Raw genomic sequence first — 23,936 nt, 5'->3', positions numbered from 1 at the left:
GGGTAAAGGAGGTGATGCAGCGCGCGGCCACGAGGTGAAGGAAGAAAACAGGTAATATTTATGTGGCGCTCCTTTCGGCCGGCCACAACTCCAGCTTCTAACGACCCCCACGACACCGGAATTCTTTCACAAGGAGCGTATACGTACAAGCGCCGTGTGTGTGTGTGTGTGTGTGTGTGTGTGTGTGTGTGTGTGTGTGTGTGTGTTGAATAATATAATTTCTTTTTCGGCTTCTAAAAAAAATATCATCCATTGTTTTCACTATATTGGGAGAGAGAGAGAGAGAGAGAGAGAGAGAGAGAGAGAGAGAGAGAGAGAGAGAGAGAGAGAGAGAGAGAGAGAGAAGAGAAGAGAAGAGAAGAGAGAGAGAGAGAGAAAAAGATAGATAGAGGCAGACACAGATTAACCGACACACACACACACACACACACACACACACACACACACACACTGCCCCCCCCTCCCCCTCACACACACACACACGAGGAAAAAAACAAAGTAAACCCGGAAATACGCCAGAAACCACACACACGCACCCGCCCACATAAACAACGCAGGAAAGCCGAAGTGTAAACATCGTATTTTGCATAATGCCGCCTCGCCGGGAAGTCAGTCCGGGAGATAAGGACACGCGCGGAGAACTACAAGCACGCAGCGAAGTGAGCACAACGAAGTGAACGAAACGCTACTCATTACCGATTTCTTAGACGTGTCCTTGGCAAAATAACCTTAAATTACGGGAAGTGAGAAAGATAGATAGATAGATAGATAGATAGATAGATAGATAGATGATAGATAGATAGATAGATGAGTTACTCCTTACGTCACTAACACGGAGGGAAGGAGAGGAGGGACGAAGAGGGAGAGAAGGAGAGAGGGAAGGGAGGGAAAGAAGCAAGTGGTAAAGGAAGAGTTGGAGAAAAGGAGGAAGAGAGGGAGAGAGAAAAGGACAGGAGATAGTGACATAAGGGCTAACAGACAGAGGGAAGGAGAGGGGGACGGAGGGAATGACTAAGAAAGAGGGAAGGAAGAAGGGAGGCAGAGGAAGGAGGGAAAGAAGCAGGTGGTGACGGAGAGATGGAGGACGGGAAGAAGGAAAGGACAGAAGGAGTTAGTGACGTAAGAGCTAACAGACTGGGGGAAGGAGAGAAGGGACGGAGAGGAAGAGAAGGAGGGAGGGAAGAAAGGGACAGAAGCAGGTGGTGACGGGAGAGGTGGAGGAAGGGAAGAAGGAAAGGACAGAAGGAGTTAGTGACGTAAGAGCTAACAGACTGGGGGAAGGACAGAAGGGACGAAGAGGAAGAGAAGGAGAGAGAGAAGAAGAGACAGAAGCAGGAGATGACGGGAGGAACACTAAGCTTTTCCTCCATTCACCGCGGCTCGTCCTCACGCCGCTAAGCGCCTCTCCGCGTCTACATCTGCCATTGGTCAGTATTCTTGGACGCTTTCGCCTCGCACATCAATAATTTCCAAAGGCTGAAGAGGAGATCAGTCGAGGTCTAATGAGTGTTTTGTTACATTCATGACACAGAGGAATGATCACACTACCACTAGGGTCATAAAATTACCCCTGGAAATGCCCACAACTCCTAGGAAAGCCTCGCCAAATGAATGCTCCTGGGCGCCCGAAGGTTTGAAAATACGGGCCATTGTGTTTTCCGCGCCGCCGTTCAGCGTACAACTTCTCACTCGTGTAAAGGAAGCCGTCCCCGCCGAGTTGCAGCGGAGAGCGATTCGTTTCGGCGTCTTTGGTTTTATTTTCCAGCGCGTCAGTGAGTCCCCGCCGTAACTGTCGCGGCCTGAAGAGCGGACGGAGTTACAGATATAAATTAGGAGACATCTTTCAGCAGAGGCGAGGCACAGCGAGGCACGGCGAGGCAAGGCGAGGCACAGCGAGGCACAGCAAGGTACGGCAAGGCAGGCTGGATCGGTATTCCCAGACGCTGCCGACTCCCACAACTATTTCCAAAGGCCAGAAAGGAGATCAATCGGGTTTTTAGGAGTGCTTTTTCACCATAGTGGCACGGAACAATGGTCAGACTACTACCAGGGTCATAAAACTATCTCTGCAAATGCTCGAGACTCCTACTAAAACCTTGTTAAATGTGCATTGTGCATACTTGGGCGCCGAAATGTTTAAGAAAATGGGTCGGTGGCTGGAACGAGAGGCGTTTCAAAGCCACGCGTCTCAGGCTGTCACTCCTGACACCACCGTTGCCTGATCATCGTACTCAGAACATCGTATTTACCAGTTTCTGACCCATGACTATTGCAAAAAAACACCAACAACTAACCATTTCAATGATAACTACAAATGAATCTAGTTATCGGGGTGGAGGAGACAGTTTTTGGCTCGGAAATCAGCAAATATAAGAGCCTGAGTACGATAATCTGGCAACGTTGCGGCCAGCACGTAGCAGGGAGCTTTTTGTGTGGCTCAGTGTGTCGGTGTGCTCAGACGCTTCCGCCTCTCGCATCAACCCAACCCACCCACATGAACCCAAATGACTGGCGTACAATATTAACCCCTTGACTGCGAATTTCCTACTAGAAGACCTCACCAAGCTACAGAAATGGAACAAAAAGTGGCTGCTACAATTTAATGAAGAAAAATGTAAAGTCATGCATCTTGAGAGGGGATATCTAGCACACCAATACCACATGGGAAACACTTCACTATCCACCACAGAGGCAGAGAAAGACCTGGGAGTATATGTTACCAGTCTACCAATGAAGGGATATCCAGCACACCAATACCACATGGGAAACACTTCACTATCCACCACAGAGGCAGAGAAAGACCTGGGAATATATGTTACCAGGATACCAATGAAGGGATATCCAGCACACCAATACCACATGGGAAACTCTTCACTATCCACCACAGAGGCAGAGAAAGACCTGGGACTATATATTACCAGGCTACCAGTGAAGGGATATCCAGCACACCAATACCACATGGGAAACACTCCACTATCCACAACAGAGGCAGAGAAAGACCTGGGACTATATATTACCAGGCTACCAGTGAAGGCCAAATCCGTGCCAATCGCAGCGGATGGGTTAACGCCAGAAACACACACACAAAAAAATGAAGAAAAAGGAAAATAAATGACTAATAAAACCAGACACAATGAAATACTAAACCGTAGATCCAGGTTCGAATCCTGTCAACGCAATAGTGAATCAGGTAACGCCTAAGACCGGCCTCTCGGGATTTCTGTGTGTGTGTGTGTGTGTGTGTGTGTGTGTGTGTGTGTGTGTTTACCTCGTTGTTCTGTACAGGATTTGTTTGTCTCCTGTTATCAAGTCTCCATATTTACTTTATTCTCTCTCTCTCTCTCTCTCTCTTCTCTCTCTCTTCTGTGTGTGTGTGTGTGTGTGTGTGTGTGTGTGTGTCGCCCCCATTCACTGGCCCTTATAACAATACACTTCCTCCCCACCTCACCTCACCTCACCTCACCTCACCTTTCCTTAACTCACCTCACCTCACCTAGTCTAACCTACTTCACCTCTCCTTACCTAACCTAACTTAACCTAATCCTTATTTCACCTCACCTCACTTCACCTCACCTCATCTAACCTAACCTAACCTAAACTCACTCACTTCACCTCCCCTCCCCTCCCCTAACCTAAACTCACTCACCTCACCACCCCTCCCCTCCCCTCCCCTCCCCTCTCCTCACCTAACCTCCCCTCAAAGCCTCGTTTACACCGGCCGCGTCTCCCCCGCTGATGGCGACACCCCTGGGCAAACAATGCGGCCTGACCCGGTCATATCCACTTCCATTCGTCTGGCTGAAGGAACGGAGATATGCGTGGTAGCCGGCAGTTATGGGGCCGCTCTGTTGACATTCGCCTAAGTACCTCGGGATCACGGTTGTTATACTGTGGTGTGTGTGACGGCGGGGGAAGGGAGAGTGGGATGAATAACTACACCTGGGGAGGGGAGTGTCATTCAAACCTACACCAGTTGACTGGAGCCATGCAAAACTGTACCCGGTGAATGTAGTGCCATGCAAAACTGTACCCGTTGAATGTAGTGCCTGGAAAACTGTACCCGTTGAATGTAGTGCCATGCAAAACTGTACCCGTTGAATGTAGTGCCTGGAAAACTGTACCCGTTGAATGTAGTGCCTGGAAAACTGTACCCGTTGAATGTAGTGCCTGGAAAACTGTACCCGTTGAATGTAGTGCCATGCAAAACTCTACCCGTTGAATGTAGTGCCATGCAAAACTGTACCCGTTGAATGTAGTGTGTCATGCAAAACTGTACCCGTTGAATGTAGTGCCATGCAAAACTGTACCCGTTGAATGTAGTGCCATGCAAAACTGTACCCGGTGAATGTAGTGTGTCATGCAGAACTGTACCCGTTGAATATAGTGCCATGCAAAACTGTACCCGTTGAATGTAGTGCCATGCAAAACTGTACCCGGTGAATGTAGTGTGTCATGCAGAACTGTACCCGTTGAATGTAGTGTGTCATGCAGAACTGTACCCGTTGAATGTAGTGTGTCATGCAGAACTGCACCCGTTGAATGTAGTGTGTCATGCAAAACTGTACCCGTTGAATGTAGTGCCATGCAAAACTGTACCCGTTGAATGTAGTGTGTCATGCAGAACTGTACCCGTTGAATGTAGTGTGTCATGCAAAACTGTACCCGTTGAATGTAGTGCCATGCAAAACTCTACCCGTTGAATGTAGTGCCTGGAAAACTGTACCCGTTGAATGTAGTGTGTCATGCAAAACTGTACCCGTTGAATGTAGTGCCTGGAAAACTGTACCCGTTGAATGTAGTGACATGCAAAACTGTACCCGTCGAATGTTGTGTGTCATGCAAAACTGTACCCGTTGAATGTAGTGCCATGCAAAACTCTACCCGTTGAATGTAGTGCCATGCAAAACTGTACCCGTTGAATGTAGTGCCATGCAAAACTCTACCCGTTGAATGTAGTGCCATGCAAAACTGTACCCGTTGAATGTAGTGTGTCATGCAAAACTGTACCCGTTGAATGTAGTGCCATGCAAAACTGTACCGTTGAATGTAGTGCCATGCAAAACTGTACCCGTTGAATATAGTGCCATGCAAAACTGTACCCGTTGAATATAGTGTCATGCAAAACTGTACCCGTTGAATGTAGTGTGTCATGCAAAACTGTACCCGTTGAATGTAGTGCCTGGAAAACTGTACCCGTTGAATGTAGTGTGTCATGCAAAACTGTACCCGTTGAATGTAGTGTGTCATGCAAAACTTTACCCGTTGAATGTAGTGACATTCAAAACTCTACCCGTTGAATGTAGTGCCATGCAAAACTGTACCCGTTGAATGTAGTGCCATGCAAAACTCTACCCGTTGAATGTAGTGCCATGCAAAACTGTACCCGTTGAATGTAGTGTGTCATGCAAAACTGTACCCGTTGAATGTAGTGCCATGCAAAACTGTACCCGTTGAATGTAGTGCCATGCAAAACTGTACCCGTTGAATATAGTGCCATGCAAAACTGTACCCGTTGAATATAGTGTCATGCAAAACTGTACCCGTTGAATGTAGTGTGTCATGCAAAACTGTACCCGTTGAATGTAGTGTTTCATGCAAAACTGTACCCGTTGAATGTAGTGTGTCATGCAAAACTGTACCCGTTGAATGTAGTGTGTCATGCAAAACTGTACCCGTTGAATATAGTGCCATGCAAAACTGTACCCGTTGAATATAGTGTCATGCAAAACTGTACCCGTTGAATGTAGTGTGTCATGCAAAACTGTACCCGTTGAATGTAGTGTGTCATGCAAAACTGTACCCGTTGAATGTAGTGCCATGCAAAACTGTACCCGTTGAATATAGTGTCATGCAAAACTGTACCCGTTGAATGTAGTGTGTCATGCAAAACTGTACCCGTTGAATGTAGTGTGTCATGCAAAACTGTACCCGTTGAATGCAGTGCCATGCAAAACTGTAACCCTTGAATGTAGTGCCATCCAAAACTGTACCCGTTGAATGTAGTGCCATGCAAAACTGTACCCGGTGAATGTAGTGCCATGCAAAACTGTACCCGGTGAATGAAGTGCCATGCAAAACTGTACCCGGTGAATGAAGTGCCATGCAAAACTGTACCCGGTGAATGAAGTGCCATGCAAAACTGTACCCGGTGAATGAAGTGCCATGCAAAACTGTACCCGGTGAATGTAGTGTGTCATGCAAAACTGTACCCGTTGAATGTAGTGTGTCATGCAAAACTGTACCCGTTGAATATAGTGCCATGCAAAACTGTACCCGTTGCATGTAGTGTGTCATGCAAAACTGTACCCGTTGAATGTAGTGCCATGCAAAACTGTACCCGGTGAATGTAGTGTGTCATGCAAAACTGTACCCGGTGAATGTAGTGTGTCATGCAAAACTGTACCCGGTGAATGTAGTGTGTCATGCAAAACTGTACCCGGTGAATGTAGTGTGTCATGCAAAACTGTACCCGGTGAATGTAGTGTGTCATGCAAAACTGTACCCGTTGAATGTAGTGTGTCATGCAAAACTGTACCCGTTGAATGTAGTGTGCCATGCAAAACTGTACCCGTTGAATGTAGTGTGTCATGCAAAACTGTACCCGTTGAATGTAGTGTGTCATGCAAAACTGTACCCGTTGAATGTAGTGTGTCATGCAAAACTGTACCCGTTGAATGTAGTGTGTCATGCAAAACTGTACCCGTTGAATGTAGTGTGTCATACAAAACTGTACCCGTTGAATGTAGTGCCATGCAAAACTGTACCCGGTGAATGTAGTGTGCCATGCAAAACTGTACCCGTTGAATGTAGTGCCATGCAAAACTGTACCCGGTGAATGTAGTGTGTCATGCAAAACTGTACCCGACAGATGTATTATGTTATGCAAAACTATACCAAGCGAAGGGGGCATTGTTCAAGACTATACCCGTTGAATTATTGTCCTGCGTAACTGTATATATAGACGTTGAATGTACTGTACTTGTATCACGCACACCTATACACACTGAAAATACTGTCATGCAAATCTATACCCTGCGAATGACCCGTTTCCTTTAAAGCTATTCCCAAAGGTCAAAGAAGGGATCAATCGGGTTTTATTGACTGTTTTTTTAGGTTCATGGCACAGAAGAAGTCAATTTACCACCAGGGTCATAAAACTACCCCTGAAAAAGCACACAACTCCTAGGAAAGCCTTGTCAAATATGTGTGCTTGCGCGCCGGAGTGTTTAAGAGTATAACCGTGTACCTCGTGAACAGACTCAGGAGCTAACCTTAACACACACAGCACAGAAACTACATAGGCCTCACTACTCTTACACCCGGCCACACGTAGGTCGTATAAGGATGAGCCGCTGGAGTGGTCACGAGGCGCATTTGGCTTCGGGAGAAAGGGCCGCGCGGGGAAAAGAAAAGTGGTCCGCAAAGAAAGAATTTGGCGAAGAGTGCGCGGAGTTGTGCAGCGGTGAGTGATGACCAAAGCCTCGCGGCAAGAAAAACGGGAAGTGGCAGGCAGGGGAGGAGGGCTCAGGAGGCAGCAATAGCGGTGGCGGCGGCTGTGGTGGTGGAGGTAGCAGCACGTAGGAAGGAAAGAAATCGATGAGTGTGGTGGTGAAGATCAGTGGTGGGTGACTGCATGGTTCTGGCTGGCTGCATGGTGCTGGTGGTGGCGTCGTGGCGGTGACTGACTGAAGGAAAAACTTTAGAATTGGCGGAAAACTAGAAAAAAAGTTGGAAATGTTCGTTTAGTTGTCGTAACATCTGTGGTCATATGCCGGAGAGAGACAGCAGGGGGAAGGAATTATAGGAGAAGGGAACAGACCTCAGAAGACGGGACACAACCTTGATACCTGGTACCCATTCACTGCTGGGTGGACAGGGGCGTAGGGTATCGGAAAACTAGAAAGGGAATGTGTCTTTACTTTCTACGGTGACTTAGAACCTTTTGTTTCACCTTTGTTTTAAAGAATGCATGACTGGTTCAGGTTGGATGGCTGATGAAGTGGCTGACTGAAGGAGAAATTTTAGAACTGGCGGAAAACTAGAAAGGGAGTGTCTTAACTTCCCACGGTGACTTTGAACCTTTCTTTCACCTTTGTTTTCTAGAGTGCAGGATGGGTGGCTGTCCTGAGGTGGCTGTGACTGTGGCTGACTGAACGAGAGACTTTGAGACTTTATGACAGGCAGAAAACTCGAAAGGGAATGTCTACTTACTTCCTACGGTGACTTAGAACTTATTTTTCAGCTTTTTTTATAGAGTAGGATGAACTTTACTTTTTTCTGGCTCTATTTTGCAACTCTCTACCCACCAGACTTTAGAACTGGCGCAAAATTGGAAATGGAATGTCCATTTACTTCCTACGATGACTTAGAACTTATTTTTGACCTTTTCTTATAGAGTAGGATGAACTTCACTTTTTTTAGCTATATTTTGCAACTCTCTACCCACCAGACTTTAGAACTGGCGCAAAAAAAAAAAATGGAATGTCTATTTACTTCTTAGGGTGACTTAAAACTTATTTTTCACTTTTTCTTATAGTGTGTAGGACGAACTTCTCTTTTTTTATCTATATTTTTTTTCTCTCTCTACCCACCAGACTTAACAATGGGCAGGAAATTCGAAAGGGAATGTCTCTCTGTTTGCTACGGTGGCTTATAAGCTATTTTTCACCTTTTCTTCTTATTGTAGGATGAACTTCACCATCTTTATTTCTTTCCTTTTTTTTCTCTCTCCTTAGATTAGTTTATATATATATATATATATATATATATATATATATATATATATATATATATATATATATATATATATATATATATATATATATATATATATATATATATATATATATATATATATATATATATATATCACCCCTTTTCTTCTAGTGCAGGATGAACCTCACTTCTTTTCCCTCTTTCTATATCCATTTCTCTCTCCGAACATCAGCTTCATATATGTGACGCAGGGGAACATTCAGTGGTACCATCAAATGAAATCGTCCGTCACTTCTTCGGCGCCTCCTCGGTCAGTGCCGCATCCTCAGAGACAGCGACCTTCAAAGCGAGCGACCCAGGGCCCATACTCTCAAACCTTTAGGCGCCAGAGTACACATAGTTGACAAGGCTTTCGTAGGTGTTTGGGGTATTTCTATGGGTAGTTTAATGGCCGTAGTGGTAGGGTGACTCTTCTTCTGTACCATGAACCCAAGTACACATAGTTGACAAGGCTTTTGTAGGTGTTTGGGGGATTTCTACGGGTAGTTTAATGGCCGTAGTGGTAGTGTGACTCTTCCTCTGTACCATGAACCTAAAAGAACGCTCATTAGAACCCGATTGACCTCCTTTTCGGCCCTGGGAAATAGTTGATGTGAGAGCTGAGAGGCGGAAGCGTCTGAGAATACCAACCCAAAGTTCTGTGTCCTCCAAACTCTCCTCACCGCCTCCTGGTTCTCCTGAAAGCAACACTTTCGCGACTCATTCCCGAGCCTCCTCACAGCACGAAGAGTTGTGTGCATCCCGCGGACTGGTATTTACTTTGCTCGTGAGAAAGAGGCGACACAAGGGAAACTAGACTATTGGGACCCGGTGCTGCTTGGACGGGGCGCGAACTGAGCTTTGAAGATCACTCGCTGGCCTCGAGTTTTCCGTTGCGATGAATGCAAGAATGGAAGGACCTAAAAAGACGCCGAAGAAGTGATTGAATATTTCCTCTGTGGAACTTTTGCACCACTTAATGTTCCGCTACGTCAAGTATATGAAGCTAATGTGTGGAGGGAGAGAGAAATAGCGATATATAGAGACAGACAAAGAGATGGATAGATAGATAGAGAGAGGAAATGATTTAGACAGATAGAAAAATGTTAAGTTCTTCCAGATATATAGAGAGAGGAAATGATGTATACAGATAGAAAAATATTAAGTTCTTCCAGATAGATAGAGAGAGGAAATGATGTATACAGATATAAAAATGTTAAGTTCTTCCAGATAGATAGAGAGAGGAAATGATATATACAGATAGAAAAATGTTAAGTTCTTCCTACACTCAGTAAAGGTCAATAAATATGTCAAAAACCACCACAAATAAAAATGTATACATAGATTTTTTTTTCAGTAAAGGAAGCAGCTCAAGCAAAAAAAAAAAAAAAAAAAAAGCTTATAACTGCCCCATAAAAGAGAGTATAGACGAGTGGACAAAAGAGAAAAAAAAGTACGGTAAAGTCAGGGGCATATGATCACGTTGCTGCACGTGGCCTCAGCGCTCATCTCCGTCGCATTAGCCCTTGAGTCTCTGATGGGCGGAGAGAGAAAAAAAATATGGATAGAAAAAAGTACAATTCTTCCAGCTCTCCATAACAGAAGGCGCACAAACACGCCCTCAGCCGCCGGTCCTAATACAGAGAGACGCCTTCCCCCTCCAGTGTCCCGCCCATTGTAAGTCGCCAGTAAATTTTAAACCCCGCCGCGGACGTCCATAAATTCGTGAGGCAAAAATTATCGGAATAGCGGGGAAATAAATATCTACAAGCACGCACGCACACACTCTCTGTTACATACACTGTCACGTTTGGCCGAGGCGCGTGCGGCTACGACCTGCCCCAACCAAGCACCTCACGACTGACAGGCACGACGCGGTGAGAGGCAGCTGCCGACATTCACGACTTTCTACTCTAGCTCACCCCTGTGCTGCCCGAATCCCTTATGCAAGAGTTAACCATGCAGCATCTCAAGTCTTTCATCCTTTTCGCTGGTAAAGTCTGGAATAGCCTCCCTCTGTCTGTATTTTCTCCTGCATTGGACTTGAACTTGAACGGGAAGGGAGTATCAAGCAACGTTGCCAGATTGTCGTACTCAGCCGCTTATATTTCCCGACTTCCTGCCCCAAAACTGTCTTCTGGGCTCCAGTAACGAAACTCATTTATAGTAATCGTTAAAAGAGTTAGATCCTGATGTTTCTTGGCAATAGTTAGGCGTCAGAAACCGGTAAATACTACGCTCTGAGTACGACAATCTGGCAACGGTGGTATAAAGACACCTCTCCAACTGACAGTGACCTCTCTTCTGGCCTCTCGTTCTGGGGTCATATTTTTAAACATTTCGGCGCTTAAGCACACACATTTGATAAGGCTATCGTAGGAGTTGTGGGCCTTTCCATGGGTAGTTTTCTGACCCTTCCTCTGTATCGTGAACCTAAGAACACACTTACTAGAACGCGATTGATTTCTTTTTTGGACTTTGAAACTTGTTGATGTAAGAGGCGGAAACGTCTGGGAATACGGGCCCTGTCCTCTTATTGCTGGAACATTGCTTAGCGGGCTTTTTGTTTTCCGTTTTTGTTGGTCTTGAGCTGCTTCCATTGCTGTAAAAACAATAGGAAAGACAGAAAGCTCCGTTGTGTTACTAAGAATTGATAGATCACTCCAACCTCAAAAGATATAAACAATGATCGGCAGCGGGCGGCCTCGGCGAGACGTCAAAACTCGCTGCGGCGGGGCGAGGCGAGACGGTCAATCGTTCACGAACTTGTGGGTCGAAGAAGATAAACTTCACATCATTACCGATCCAATGCAAAGGAGAAGTTAGTACGTATGAAAGCTGAGTCTACATCACAACTCGTACTGCCTCGTAGAGCACTACTTGCACTGCCTAATAGAGGATTAAACCTTGTATCCTTTTTTTTTTTTTACAGGAAAGGAAACAGCTCAAAGGCATAAAACAAGTGTAGAGACAAAAAAGCCCGCTAAACGCTGCTCCTAAAATATTCCCAAACAGAAAACCAAATCTTGTACTGCCTCACAGAACACTGAAAATCTCACTAAGCAGAAGTTATTATTATGGAGGATAGTGCCAAGCTGTCCCCCTCCCTTGTACAGCCTCATACCGTGCTGAGCCGTGTACTGCCTCAACGAACACTGATACGCTCACTAAACATAAATAGTTACCATTACGAAGGACAGGTGCTACCCTTCCCCTCCCCATTCACATTGGCTCCCGTAGCGGCCCTCCCTCACAGCACCAAGCCATCATGTCTAAGCCTCGTCCCATTCAGGGCAGCAACGAGCAACACTTGTGAGTCCCGGATCAAATTACCGTTCATCTGAGTGTCGACCCTCGGCCAGTCAGCCCGCATATTCCCAATCTCTACTGGTATGTGGCGCCCACTCTTGAACAGGGCAGGTTACGTTAGGCATGCTTAGGCTGGCTTGTGTTAGGTTTCGTTGTAGTCATATATGGAAATTTTGAGTGGGAATTACAATGAGAGTATTTTCCAGAGCACGCAGTGGTTAGGGTATTTCCTATATACCTGATGATATGGGGTGCCCACTCTTGAACAGGGAAGGTTACGTTATGTTATGTTCGGTTAGCTCAGGTTGGGTTAGGTTACGATAGGTTAGGTTACGTTAGATTAGCTCAGGTTAGATTAGCACAGGTTTATGTCATATCAGGTTAGGTTAGGTCAGGTAAGGTAAGATTAGGATAGGTTTAATAGTAGTAATATTGGATAATTTGGAGTGGGAATTACAATGAGGGTATTTTCCAGAGCACCACGTGGTTAGTTTCGAAGGTACACCCGAGCGTCTTCACTCAGGGACCACAAACCCGCAGAGAGATTGGGTATAATGCAGCCCGCCCTGATATGCCTGGCGTGGCGGGGGCGAGGCCATGCGCCGCCACACTGCTTACCCGCCTCCCACCTGCCCCGCCTCGCCGCGCCGCCTGGGTTGTGAGGATAAAGATTTATTGGCCGGCACCAGCACGGGGGCCGCCGTGACCCGACTCATATGTTTCACTTCTCACAGACAGAATTTCACGAGCAGAAACTCCACAATCACGCGACTTAGCGACCCAAGACGTCTTTCAAAATGGCAGTCCCGTGTATTTAAGCCGGTTAGCATGTGTTTTATTGTCAAGTTCCGTGTCTGTATTATATAAGAAGACAGACTAAGGTTCATATTCTTAAACGAACCGTGCTCCCATTACGACTATTCTTCAAGGCCACAGAGAAGACTAACCGGATTGTCGTGGGTGATTTTCCCACTCAAGACGCGGAAGTCGTGTCAAACTATCACTATGAACATAAAGCAGTCCATGAAAACGCCCGGAACTTTTACGAGAGGCTTTTCAAACAGGCTAACTTGGGCGCGGGGCGTTTAAGAACACGGGGGCCAATGTTCCTGATCACGATACTGTCACAAGGAGCCCAAACCTTACCATTTAAAATAGTACAGCACGCCCTATAAAAGGATAAATAAACAAATAAATAAATAAATACACACACACACCAAACAGCCTTAATTTGCCTCTACTTCCAAAATTTGTCAGAAACCCGCATTTATTTACACTTAGAATCAAACATTTGCATCGCTGAAGATTACCGTTGCTTACGTGGCAAAATAAAAAAAAATATGTAAATAAATAAATACTCCTATGCACACCAGACAGCCTTAACTTGTCTCCACTTCCTGCATTTCTCACAAACCGGCATTTATTTACATTTCAAAACAAACACTTGCCTCGCTAAACATTACCCGTTGCTTAGGTGACAAAAAAACCTGCTTTAAATTCGATACAAAGTTCATTGCCTCCGCGTAAAAACGTTTCCCGATATTACGCTGCGAAACTATTGTCAATCGCTAATGTCCCAAATTAAAAGAGCTTAGCTGCCTTCACGACCCGGTAATTACTTTTAATGCTCGGGATTTCATGGAACCATTACGGGGCCGAAAACACAGGTAAAAAGGTTCCCATCGTCAACGGCCATCACCTGTGCTGGCTGGCGGGCCGTTTAAGCCGTGCCCCAGACAGGCAAGTAGCAGTGCACCGCGTGTCACTGGGCGACCCTCATGTGGAAGACCTCTCTGTTTATGTAACGATATAATGAATTATGATAACAAACGATGAAACTCTCTCTCTCTCTCTCTCTCTCTCTCTCTCTCTCTCTCTCTCTCTCTCTTTCATACCCAGCATCGTGGCCTATTAAAAGTACGTACGAGAGAGAGAGAGAGAGAGAGAGAGAGAGAGAGAGAGAGAGAGAGAGAGAGAGAGAGAGAGAGTAGGCATGCAGGCAGGAGACAGACATATAGACAGGCAGTAAAAGATAAATGTATAAAATTAATCCGTGCACAGAAAGTTAGTCCTGGCCCAGGCCTGAGGCGTGGCCGCGCCTCCCAGCACGGGGCGCGGTGACGCCCACCAGCGCGACACACTCCCGTCACGGCGCGGCGGCGGTGCTGGCGCGGCTAACAAACTGGTGACGCGGTGGCAGCGGGACAGGCGTTCGGGTAAGCAGGGGAATATATCACAGTTTTAACACCTCATCTTTTTCCCCAAACATTTATTTCCCAGGCCGGGTGTTCCTGCACGGGGATGTGAATATATCGGCGCAGTCCTTCACTGGGCTCAGGCGCTCGGAATGCAGAGAAATGTTTTCACGAAAGGAGTTCCTCTGCGGAAGACTAAATCTGGCCGATCATTTCTCAGGCGCTTCACTCACGCACTTTAGCATACACACTTCTTGCTGGCCCGCCTGGCGGTGCGCGGCGAGGCCCGCCGGCCACAGCTCACATAATTTTACGCTCCCTCGCAAAATTTACTGAGGAAGTGGCGGTATTTATCTTCCTCTCAGGGGGTCACGTCGTCACGCGGCGATGCACGCCTTCCCGGCATTCATCTTGGCAGGTAATTAGCGAAGACGTCGGTAATTTAATGACGGCATGACTGAAAATAACGGGACGAGATTCACTGGTCTGTACTCCCTGACTTAAGGGTGGACGTGAACCCTGAAGCCGGCAAGGCTTCCTTCAGGACTGACAACGGGAGGCAGAGGCAGGCAAGGGAGGCTCCGTGGTGGCCTGTTGTCGCGGCTAAAAGGTGGAGGAAAGAGGCGCCGTGATCTTGCCACGTGTAGGAAGGAAAGTGCCAAAACATGACCCTTGCAGTGAGAGGAAACGCAACACACTGATCTTCACCTGAGCCGGCAGGAACGAACAAGCGGCGGATTTAACGTGCTCGTACCTGTATCAAGGGACGAGGAACAACAGACTTCAGAAACTAACGAGAAATGTGCACACATTGAACATAAGAACATAAGAACATAAGAACGCAGGAGTCTGCAAGAGGCCGGTAGGCCTGTACGAGGCAGCTCCTTTGACCCTAAGCTCCCGTGTATCTAACCCCACCTAATATCGCTGTCCATGAATTTATCTAGTCTATTTTTGAATGTGACAATTGTATTGGCACTCACCACATGACTGCTAAGCCTATTCCACTCATCCACCACCCTATTAGTAAACCAATTTTTGCCTATGTCCCTGTTGAATCTGAATTTATCCAGTTTAAACCCGTTACTTCGTGTCCTACCCGGTTCTCTTACCAACAAAACCTTATGAATGTCTCCCTTATTAAAGCCCTTCATCCATTTATAAACCTCGATCATGTCTCCACGCACCCTTCGCCTTTCTAGAGAATGCAAGTTTAACTGTTTGAGTCTTTCCTCGTGAAGCAGTGATTCTTTGCACTCAAGACAAAATTTAAATGATGCCGGCTTCTGCGAGGACGCCTGCCTGCCACACAGCTTTGAGGCAATGGACGAGTGTACGGCCTGAAGGCAGAGTTACAGCACTGGACATGTGATGGAACGGTGAATGAATGAATAAAGCAACTCACCATGACGTATACTAACTTCGATTTGATGCTTTTAAATCCACTCTTATTCCTCTTCCTCGTAAACTTACTATACTTCCTCCACCTCTTTCTCCCCCTGCTCCTGCTAATATCCTACTACTCCAAGTCTTCTCCTCTTCCTCTTTACCTCACCACATCCTCCTCCTCTTTCTCTTCCTCCCCCTGCTCCTACTAATATCATACTACTCCAAGTCTTCTCCTCTTCCTCTATACCTCACCACATCCTCCTCCTCCTTCTCTTCCTCCTCCTGCTCCTCATCTTTTTTTTACTTTTCATCTTACTCTTCTTCCTCCTCTTCTTTCTCTCTTCCTCCTCATCCTTCATCTCCTTCTTCCTCCTTTCTCTCACTCTCTTTCTCTCGTACTTCCTCTTACGCTCCTCCTCCTCCTCATTCTCCTCTTGATTTAGTAAGGAGTTTTTCAATAGACGTCATTTTCTAACAACTCTTCTTTCATTATGATCTTGAGGGACGGAGATAAAAGATTCTTCCCACAACAAAGGACAAACAAAATAAACACATGAGGCGTGTGGTGGAGCGTCGAGGTGTTTGTGTCGCCACGAGTTATGTTTTCCATCAATACCAAGTTAGTGACGCTGCCCACAACTTGCCAGCACCTCATTTACTGGCCACTGTTCTATATCACCCACTGTTCCGAGTCTGGCGCAGTGGTGTGTCTAGTCCCAATACATCTTTGCTTGGTAACCCATGAAAGAAAGGCGGTTCAGAGATGACACCGTCCTCTCAACTTGCCAGCACCTTATTTACTGACTATTGTTCTATATCACACACTGTTCCGTCTGGGCAGTGCATTGACAGCTGAGCGTCGGGTACAAGCGTCTATCCACCAGCCAGAAGACCCAATAAAACTTTCCCTGGTAACCTATGCAAGAAAGGCAGTTCAGAGATGACACCGTGCTCTCAACTTCCCAGCACCTTCTTTACTGACCAATGCTCCATAGCACACACTGTTCTGTTTGGGCCAAAGTGTTAACAGCTGAGCGTCTAGTACAGGCGTATGAGCTCCATTATATTAAGAGCGTATATTTAGTACCTAACGAAGAAAGATCAATACAACTTTCCTTACAAGTATAGACCAATAAAAGAAAGGCGGTTCAAAAATCCCTAACTCCAGAATATTTCTCCCCAAAATCGAGCCCAATCTACTTTTCGATACTCTCCAAACTTTCCGGAACAAGGAGTGTCAGCACCTTACCGCCACGCCAAAATACTTCAAACTTTTTACCCCATCTTTCCCGCCTCGCCTGCACCCAGAAGGCAGCCTTGTCGCCTCCATCACAAGGGAAGACTCTGCCTCCCCGAGTCCCGTGCGGAAAAATTCACCCTTAGAAGACCCTGTATTTTCCATCCTTTCGAACCTTCGCCCATAAAAACTAATCAGGTGTGAAGATTTCTTTTGATTCTTTTGTTTTTGTTCTTGTCAGTGGTGAAGGAGTTTTTGTCAAGGTAAACTGAATATACTAGTGTTACCTTTCCCGCCTTCCCTTAAGGCACCAGCTAATAGGCATCTTTAGAGTTTCGTTCTTCAATGTTTTGCAGCGCTGGTTGAGTTCTTGCCAACGCCCCTAGAGTATAGTGCTTCTGTCCTGATGGTCTGTTTGCTAAGGCTTCCCATGAGCACACAAGGGCACACACACAAAGGGATAAGAGCTCTATCACTACTAACAAGCATCGGCCGCTACACTTCGCGGTATATTCGTTTAAGGTCATTCACTGCGGACGAATGACAGAATGATATCACTGCTGCCCATTGTTAAAAGATAGTAAGCTTGTTCTGAGGCTACGGGTGTGTATAACCAATTTCCATCACGAGAAAAGCGATATTTGATACGTAAAGCCGGAAAGGTTTGATCGGGGACTTGCAAGGTACAGCGCCGGAAGGGTCAGGCTTGAAAAGTTGATATTGAAGATTTTTAATAACGGGCAGAGTAAATTCGCACGGTGAGGGAGAGAGAGAAAAGGAGATGCTTCGAGTCGTCTATATTATTCTTGCCGGGAAAACTCTGAACCAAGAATAGAGATGAGGGTAAGGTGAGGTCAGGTGAGGTCAGGGCAAGTGCGGCGACCCTCAAATTGAGTTAAGGAAAAGACTAAATGCGAAGGAAAAGAGAAAACACGAAAGCGCTGACAGTGAGGGAAAGTTTTGGTGATATCAATCTTTTGTTCGGCGCCGAGAAAACAGAAAAAAGTTGAAATTTGGGAAAGTTTTGAAGCTGCGAAAAGGTGTGTACAGAAACACACACACACACACACACACACACACACACACACACACACACACCAAAAAAAAAAAAAAAAAAAAAAAAAAAAGCGTTTAATAATCTACTTATGTCCTCCTCTTCCTCCTTTCCTCTTCTTCTTCTTCTTCCTCTTCCTTTTCCTCTTCCTTTTCCTTTTCCTCTTCCTCCTCCAACTCCTCCTCCTCCCCCTCCTCCTCCTCCTCCTCCTCCTCCTCCTCCTCTAGGGCAACAGCACAGCACATCGTTAACACTTACCCACCTCCGCTGCCTCCACGCCCTCACACCTTCCATCACTCACCTGGAAAGACAAATGGCAGTTGATTAAAACGTGTTCCAACATGTTTTCCCCTTTCAAATGTACGTTATCATGAGAGATGGAAGCACCAATAATAAAATAACAGACACATAACCATACACACAATACATGATACATAATCTTATCGCCATAATTAATCATACAACTTAGTCAGGTGTGTGTGTGTGTGTGTGTGTGTGTGTGTGTGTGTGTGTGTGTGTGTGTGTGTGTGTGTGTGTGTGTGTGTGTGTTTATTGTATTAAGTAAGGATTGTTCACTTAGTTAAGTCAGTTGAAAACTGTGTAATATCAACATTTATACCTGCTTACAGAGGTCAGTAATCTGTCTATCTATCTATCTATATCTGTCTGAGTGTGTGTGTGTGTGTGTGTGTGTGTGTGTGTGTGTGTGTGTGTGTGTGTGTGTGTGTGTGTGTGTGTGTGTCTTCTTCTTCTTCTTCTTCTTCTTCTCCCCCTCCTCCTCCTTTTCTTTTCCTATCTTCTTTTTTTCTTCTCCTCCTCCTTCTCTTTCACCTCCACCACCACCACTCACGTCCTCCTCCTCCTCCTCCTCCTCCTCCTCTCGTGTGATCTTGTCGAGTAAGGTTAGGTGTGTCTCCACGTCAGGAACTTGGTCAGGCTAAGTTCCGCTGCTGTGAACCTGTTAGCAGACTTGTCGGAGCTATTCTGAACAAGCTGGGCGACAGACTCTGACCCCTGACAAGATGCGGACACGATTAGAACATTTTCCGAACATCACGCGTGCCTGGCTTCTGTGTGTGTGTGTGTGTAGCCGCCGCATGTAGCGGTATGTAGCCGCATGTAGAGAGAGAGAGAGAGAGAGAGAGAGAGAGAGAGAGAGAGAGAGAGAGAGAGAGAGAGAGAGAGAGAGAGAGAGAGAGAGAGAGAGAGAGAGAGAGGCTGATGTTTACGCCCTCGCTGGTCTTTTTGCATAGGGTTAATGTAAGGTTAATAATATAAGGTTAGTAGGGTTAATGTTGTGGATGCTGACATAAGGCTTGTCGGAGGCCCTTTCGGCTCAGGGTTTGAGGAGAGAGTGAGAAGAGGCAGTAGCAGGACAACGGTGAGACGAGACACACTGAGTTCAATCACACTGTAGTGCTGACCGGAAGGAACCCGACTGTACCCGCAAATGCGTATGTATTAGTGTTGTTGCTTATTAGTATCTTACCTGCCATATCCATTGTACTACCATATTCATTGTACTAGTACATAATGCCCTCGTTGTTTCCGTATTGTAACGTGTATGACATTCATCTTGCAGGTTTGACCACTAATCAATAAATGACGTGAGTTCGGCGCAGCGGTATCAGTCACCTTTACTCACTCAAATAAGCGCTGTTATCATCGCGCTTACAGTCAAACGCATAAGGGTTTTGTACTGCTGACAGCGGAGACCGGATCGAGTCCCCTGACCCAAGCCAACGGTGCCGTCGGCCGAGTGAAGGCACCACCTCCGACGCCTGGACGCAGGGACGTCGCTTGGAGAGGTCTGGACGCAGGGGGGCGATACTTCGAGGAGTCTACAGAGGGCACTGTCCACGTTCGCGAGTGTTTGTAGTTTTGTATGGTTGTGTGAGTGTACTGGACGGTGCGTTCGAGTGGGCTAATTTTGCCACGTGGTTTACATTGACGTGTGTGTGTGTGTGTGAAGAAAATCTACGGATGGTACATGCCTAGTTTGCCACGTGGTTTACATTGACGTGTGTGCGAAAAATACTCTACGGGTGGTGCACTCCTAGTTTTTCATGTTGGTTTAGTTGACATGTGTGTTATGAGGAACGATTGAGTATTGTAGTTTTACGGTTCGAGTGTGTGCTGGTTGCCTAGTGGCGTGCGAAAGTGAGGCCTTCCACCCTCGCACTTCGGCTGTGCAAGCGTACATACGTATATGTATGCGGTGGAACCGACTGATGTCAACTCTCTCCTCTCTATTGGCCAAGAGGTAAGCAAGCCATCGTAACCAGACGGCGTACACAACGATGTCACAAGGTAAGACAGACGGGCCGTCCAGCCCACTCTTTGATGACAGTGAACTTGAACGGGAACGTGTAGTGGGGTGTGATGAAACCGGTGGGGAACATGTAGTGGGGTGTGATGAAACCGGTGGGGAACGTGTAGTGGAGTCGATCGACACCTACGATGGTGAGTCGAGCGGCACACACCTAGCGGGAGAACCTCTTGCTCACGGTACACCGGCAAGCCTCAAACCCTCGGAAGAGCAACCAGCTTCGCTGTCGTTGGCTGTACCGGACGACACACCAGTAGTGGCAGAAGCACCGGAATCAACAGGACCCACGGAGGACGTCATCCCCGTCGGCCCTGTGACCGGCGAGGAGTTAACTCGTTTGGTCGCAACAATGGTGGAGGATCGCATGAAGCTGTGGATTAGGGATGATCGTACTCATCAGCCGCGACGCGATATTAGGGCACGCGACAACAGTTATCGGGCTGCAAATGAGGAAACACGGTATGAGCGCGAAGAAAACACTTCACGGCTCTCCGTCAGGGTGGACAACACAGGTCCAACATGCCATGGAACAGACGGAGGAGACACAGGGTCCTCGGCTGGCGAGGAAATACATACTGGACGCGACCTTGGGCGCGTTGTACAAAAACAAAAAACAAAGGTTCGGGCCTCAAATGAGGAGACACGTATTGGGCGCGCAAAGGAACGGCCACTTCCCGTCAGGGCGAGCCATGGCGGCTCGAGATTCCTCCTTGAGGCAGACGGTGAAGAGGCTGAAACCACGGAAGAAGACGCAGGTATTGGGCGCGCAAGAAAAAGATTGGGTCTTCTCACCAGGACAGGCCGTCGGGGTCTCCGGGCCCGCCGGGAAATAGGTGGGGAAGATATAATGACCTCAAACGATGAGGCAGATCGCATCAGGCGCGCTAAGAAAAAGAAAAACAATAAAGACCCGAAAACCGGCCGTAGAACCGGCAGGGTAGATTCTGGGTCCTCAAGTGATGCAGTTATGTACGCCAGACGCGTGAAGAGGTACAAGTCTGAAGCCCGCCGGACAAGACGACGGAAGATGAGGAGAGACGCCGTTAGCACCTCTAGTGCCTCCAGTGAAGCCAGTGAAGATGACGAAGACAGAGATATCTACGCCGGGCGGACCAAAAGGGGTAACGTGTCACGGAAGAGGGCGAGGCACGCCCGCAAGACGTACCTGGACAGGGACGAGGTCGGAGGGAGCGGAGCCCTCATTGAAACGGTCCGCATGATGCAAGCGAAGCTTCCCACGCTCCGTGCCGGCAGCGTTGAGAACTACTGGGCATTCAAGAGACAATTCCAAGAATTTGTCCTCGATACGTCGGCTTCAGACATGCACAAGCTCAATCAGCTATACACCAACTGCGACGGGGAAGTGCAGCTACTGATAGCTCACTGTATGGCACTCCCAGCAGAACAAGGCCTTGTAGTGGCCCTGGAGATCCTGGATGAACGGTTCGGGGATGAAAGAGTCTATATGAATCAGTCAAGAGAGAGACTAATTAGAGGACCGACGATCTCGGAGAACGACTATCAGTCCCTCTCCCGAATGTGTGCCCAACTGACGTCGTACATCTCCTTCGCCGAGAACATAGGAAAACTGGCGGAGATCGACAACACACCCACCATCAGGGACATTCTTCTTCGGCTGGACGGAGCGATGCAAACTCGTTGGAACGCTCGGTGGACGGGAAAGAGGGGCAAGTGCACCCAACGTATTAAGGATGTTCTACACTTCGTAAAGAAGGAGACCAAGAGAGTGGAAAATGACCTCCTTTTGACGGAACGCCACGGCACCGAATTGCAGAAGCTATATGGGGGAGAGCGAGGGAGCAAGAATGACACAACCGGGAAGTCTGGAAGAGACACTCCAGCCGCTGGTACAAAACGGGACGCCAACCCTTCTACCAAATCGAGTGGCCACGACGTAGTCCTAACAACACAGAGTAAACCCCTGGCGAGGGCCGGCGGCGACAAGTGCCGTCTATGCGGGGAGATGCACTCCCTCCCCCTGTGTGCTATATTCCGATCGCTGTCTGTGGGTCACCGAAGAGGGGTGGTGAGGGCACAAGGGAGGTGCTTTATGTGCCTCCGAGACGGCCATCTCGTGAAGGACTGCAGGGCTCGGCCTTGCGACATAGGAGGCTGTAATGGGCGACACTCCAGGTGGCTCCATGACATCATACCAGGAACCAAATCACCCAGACAGGAGATCGAGAGGCCTAGACATCACGAACGGCCTGCGGCCCCAGGGGGGTCGAACAACAGGGACTGACTAGGGCGAGTAAGCCAGAAGGACTTCGTCACTCATTCAACGGCAACCAAGAGTGGAAGCGTCTTACCTATAGTGCCCGTTCTATTGACCACCGGAGTAGCTGATGCAAGGACGGAGACTTGTGCCTTGTTAGACTCTGGTAGTACCCGTTCATTCTGTGCAAGACGCATTGCAGACCGATTAGGAGTGCAAGAAAGAAGAGAGGCGATAGTCCTTTCAACCTTACTTCAACAGGAAGTCCGAACAACTGCCAGTGTGGAACTAATGGTCACCGGATTGTTCGGGAGGCGGCCAGCGTCAGTCAGACTGACTGGGGTTCTCGTTGTCGACTCGTTTCCTGATGGCTTGACGGAAGCCAAGGCGGACCCAGCCATGACTGCTCTCTGGACACACCTTAAGGACTTAGCACCGATTAACAAACGGGCGGAGCACCTCTCTGTGGAGTTGTTGATTGGACAGGATGCCCCTTCGGCACTGACACCCCTTGAGGTCCGAAGGGGTAGGGATGGAGAACCATTCGCAGTGAGGACAAAGTTGGGATGGGCTATAAATGGCCCACTGCAGCCCACCCGACAGACTACGATGAGCTTCAACGCTTTCGTGGAAGAAACAACAAAGATCCCGGACCCGCATTCAGAAAGGGCTATGCGGTATTTTTGGGAGGTGGATGATCCAGAAGACCCGGAACAACTGGGGAGATCTGTAGAGGATCAACGAGTACTTGAATTGTGGGACAAGGAAGGGGTTCAAGTCATGGGCCATTACCAATATCCCATTCCCTTCAGGGACGATGAGCCAGCCTTGCCAGACAACCTCCCCATGGCTGCAAGACGTCTGGATGGACTATGCGCTAGATTGCGGCGCAACAAGAGCCTCAGGAGTCGATACGTAGAGGAAATGGAAAGTCTGATAGCAAAAGGTTATGCTGAAAGGGTTCCGGGCCAGAAGGGTCCTATAGGGAGGACATGGTATCTTCCACATCATCCAGTGCTTAGCCCAAACAAACCGGAGAAGACGCGGATCGTTTTTGACTGTGCAGCGGTGTTCAAGGGAGTTGCGCTCAACATGCAGGTGATGCAAGGACCCGACATGATGAATGATCTTCAAGGAATTCTACTCCGCTTCAGGGAAGGCAAAGTGGCCTTATCCGCCGATATTGAAGCCATGTTTCATCAAGTCCTGGTGACTCCGAAAGACAGAGACGCCTTGAGATTCTTGTGGTGGCCACAAGGAGACGTCAACAGACCACCTGTCCAGTACAGAATGACGAGACATCTGTTTGGCGGCGTTTGGAGCCCCGCGTGTGCCGCCTTTGCTCTCCGACAGACACTGAAGGAAGGAGGAAGGACGTCAAATGAACTGGGAAGAAGTTTCTACGTGGACGATCTCTTGCTCTCCGTTGATTC

At 47.5% G+C, this 23,936-nt stretch overlaps 1 protein-coding gene across 1 annotated transcript; it reads left to right on the top strand.

Annotated features, from left to right (window-relative positions):
- Positions 1-19,030: 19,030 nt before the first annotated feature.
- Positions 19,031-22,546, top strand: LOC126992495 (uncharacterized). The gene is made up of 2 exons (XM_050851254.1): positions 19,031-19,392; positions 19,521-22,546. The coding sequence occupies exon 2, from the start codon at positions 20,239-20,241 to the stop codon at positions 22,528-22,530; it is 2,292 nt and encodes a 763-aa protein (XP_050707211.1). The 5' UTR covers positions 19,031-19,392; positions 19,521-20,238; the 3' UTR covers positions 22,531-22,546.
- The last annotated feature ends 1,390 nt before the right edge of the window (positions 22,547-23,936 follow it).

Source organism: Eriocheir sinensis, unplaced genomic scaffold, assembly GCF_024679095.1.
Source record: "Eriocheir sinensis breed Jianghai 21 unplaced genomic scaffold, ASM2467909v1 Scaffold481, whole genome shotgun sequence".
In the NCBI taxonomy this organism is placed as follows: Eukaryota; Metazoa; Arthropoda; class Malacostraca; order Decapoda; family Varunidae; genus Eriocheir; species Eriocheir sinensis.
The sequence above is the reverse complement of the archived record's forward strand: the minus strand, read 5'-3'. Positions and strand labels throughout refer to the sequence as shown.

Coding starts and splice junctions, on each gene's coding strand:
- LOC126992495 (XM_050851254.1), top strand. CDS start 20,239: ATGTCACAAGGTAAGACAGACGGGCCGTCCAGCCCACTCTTTGATGAC.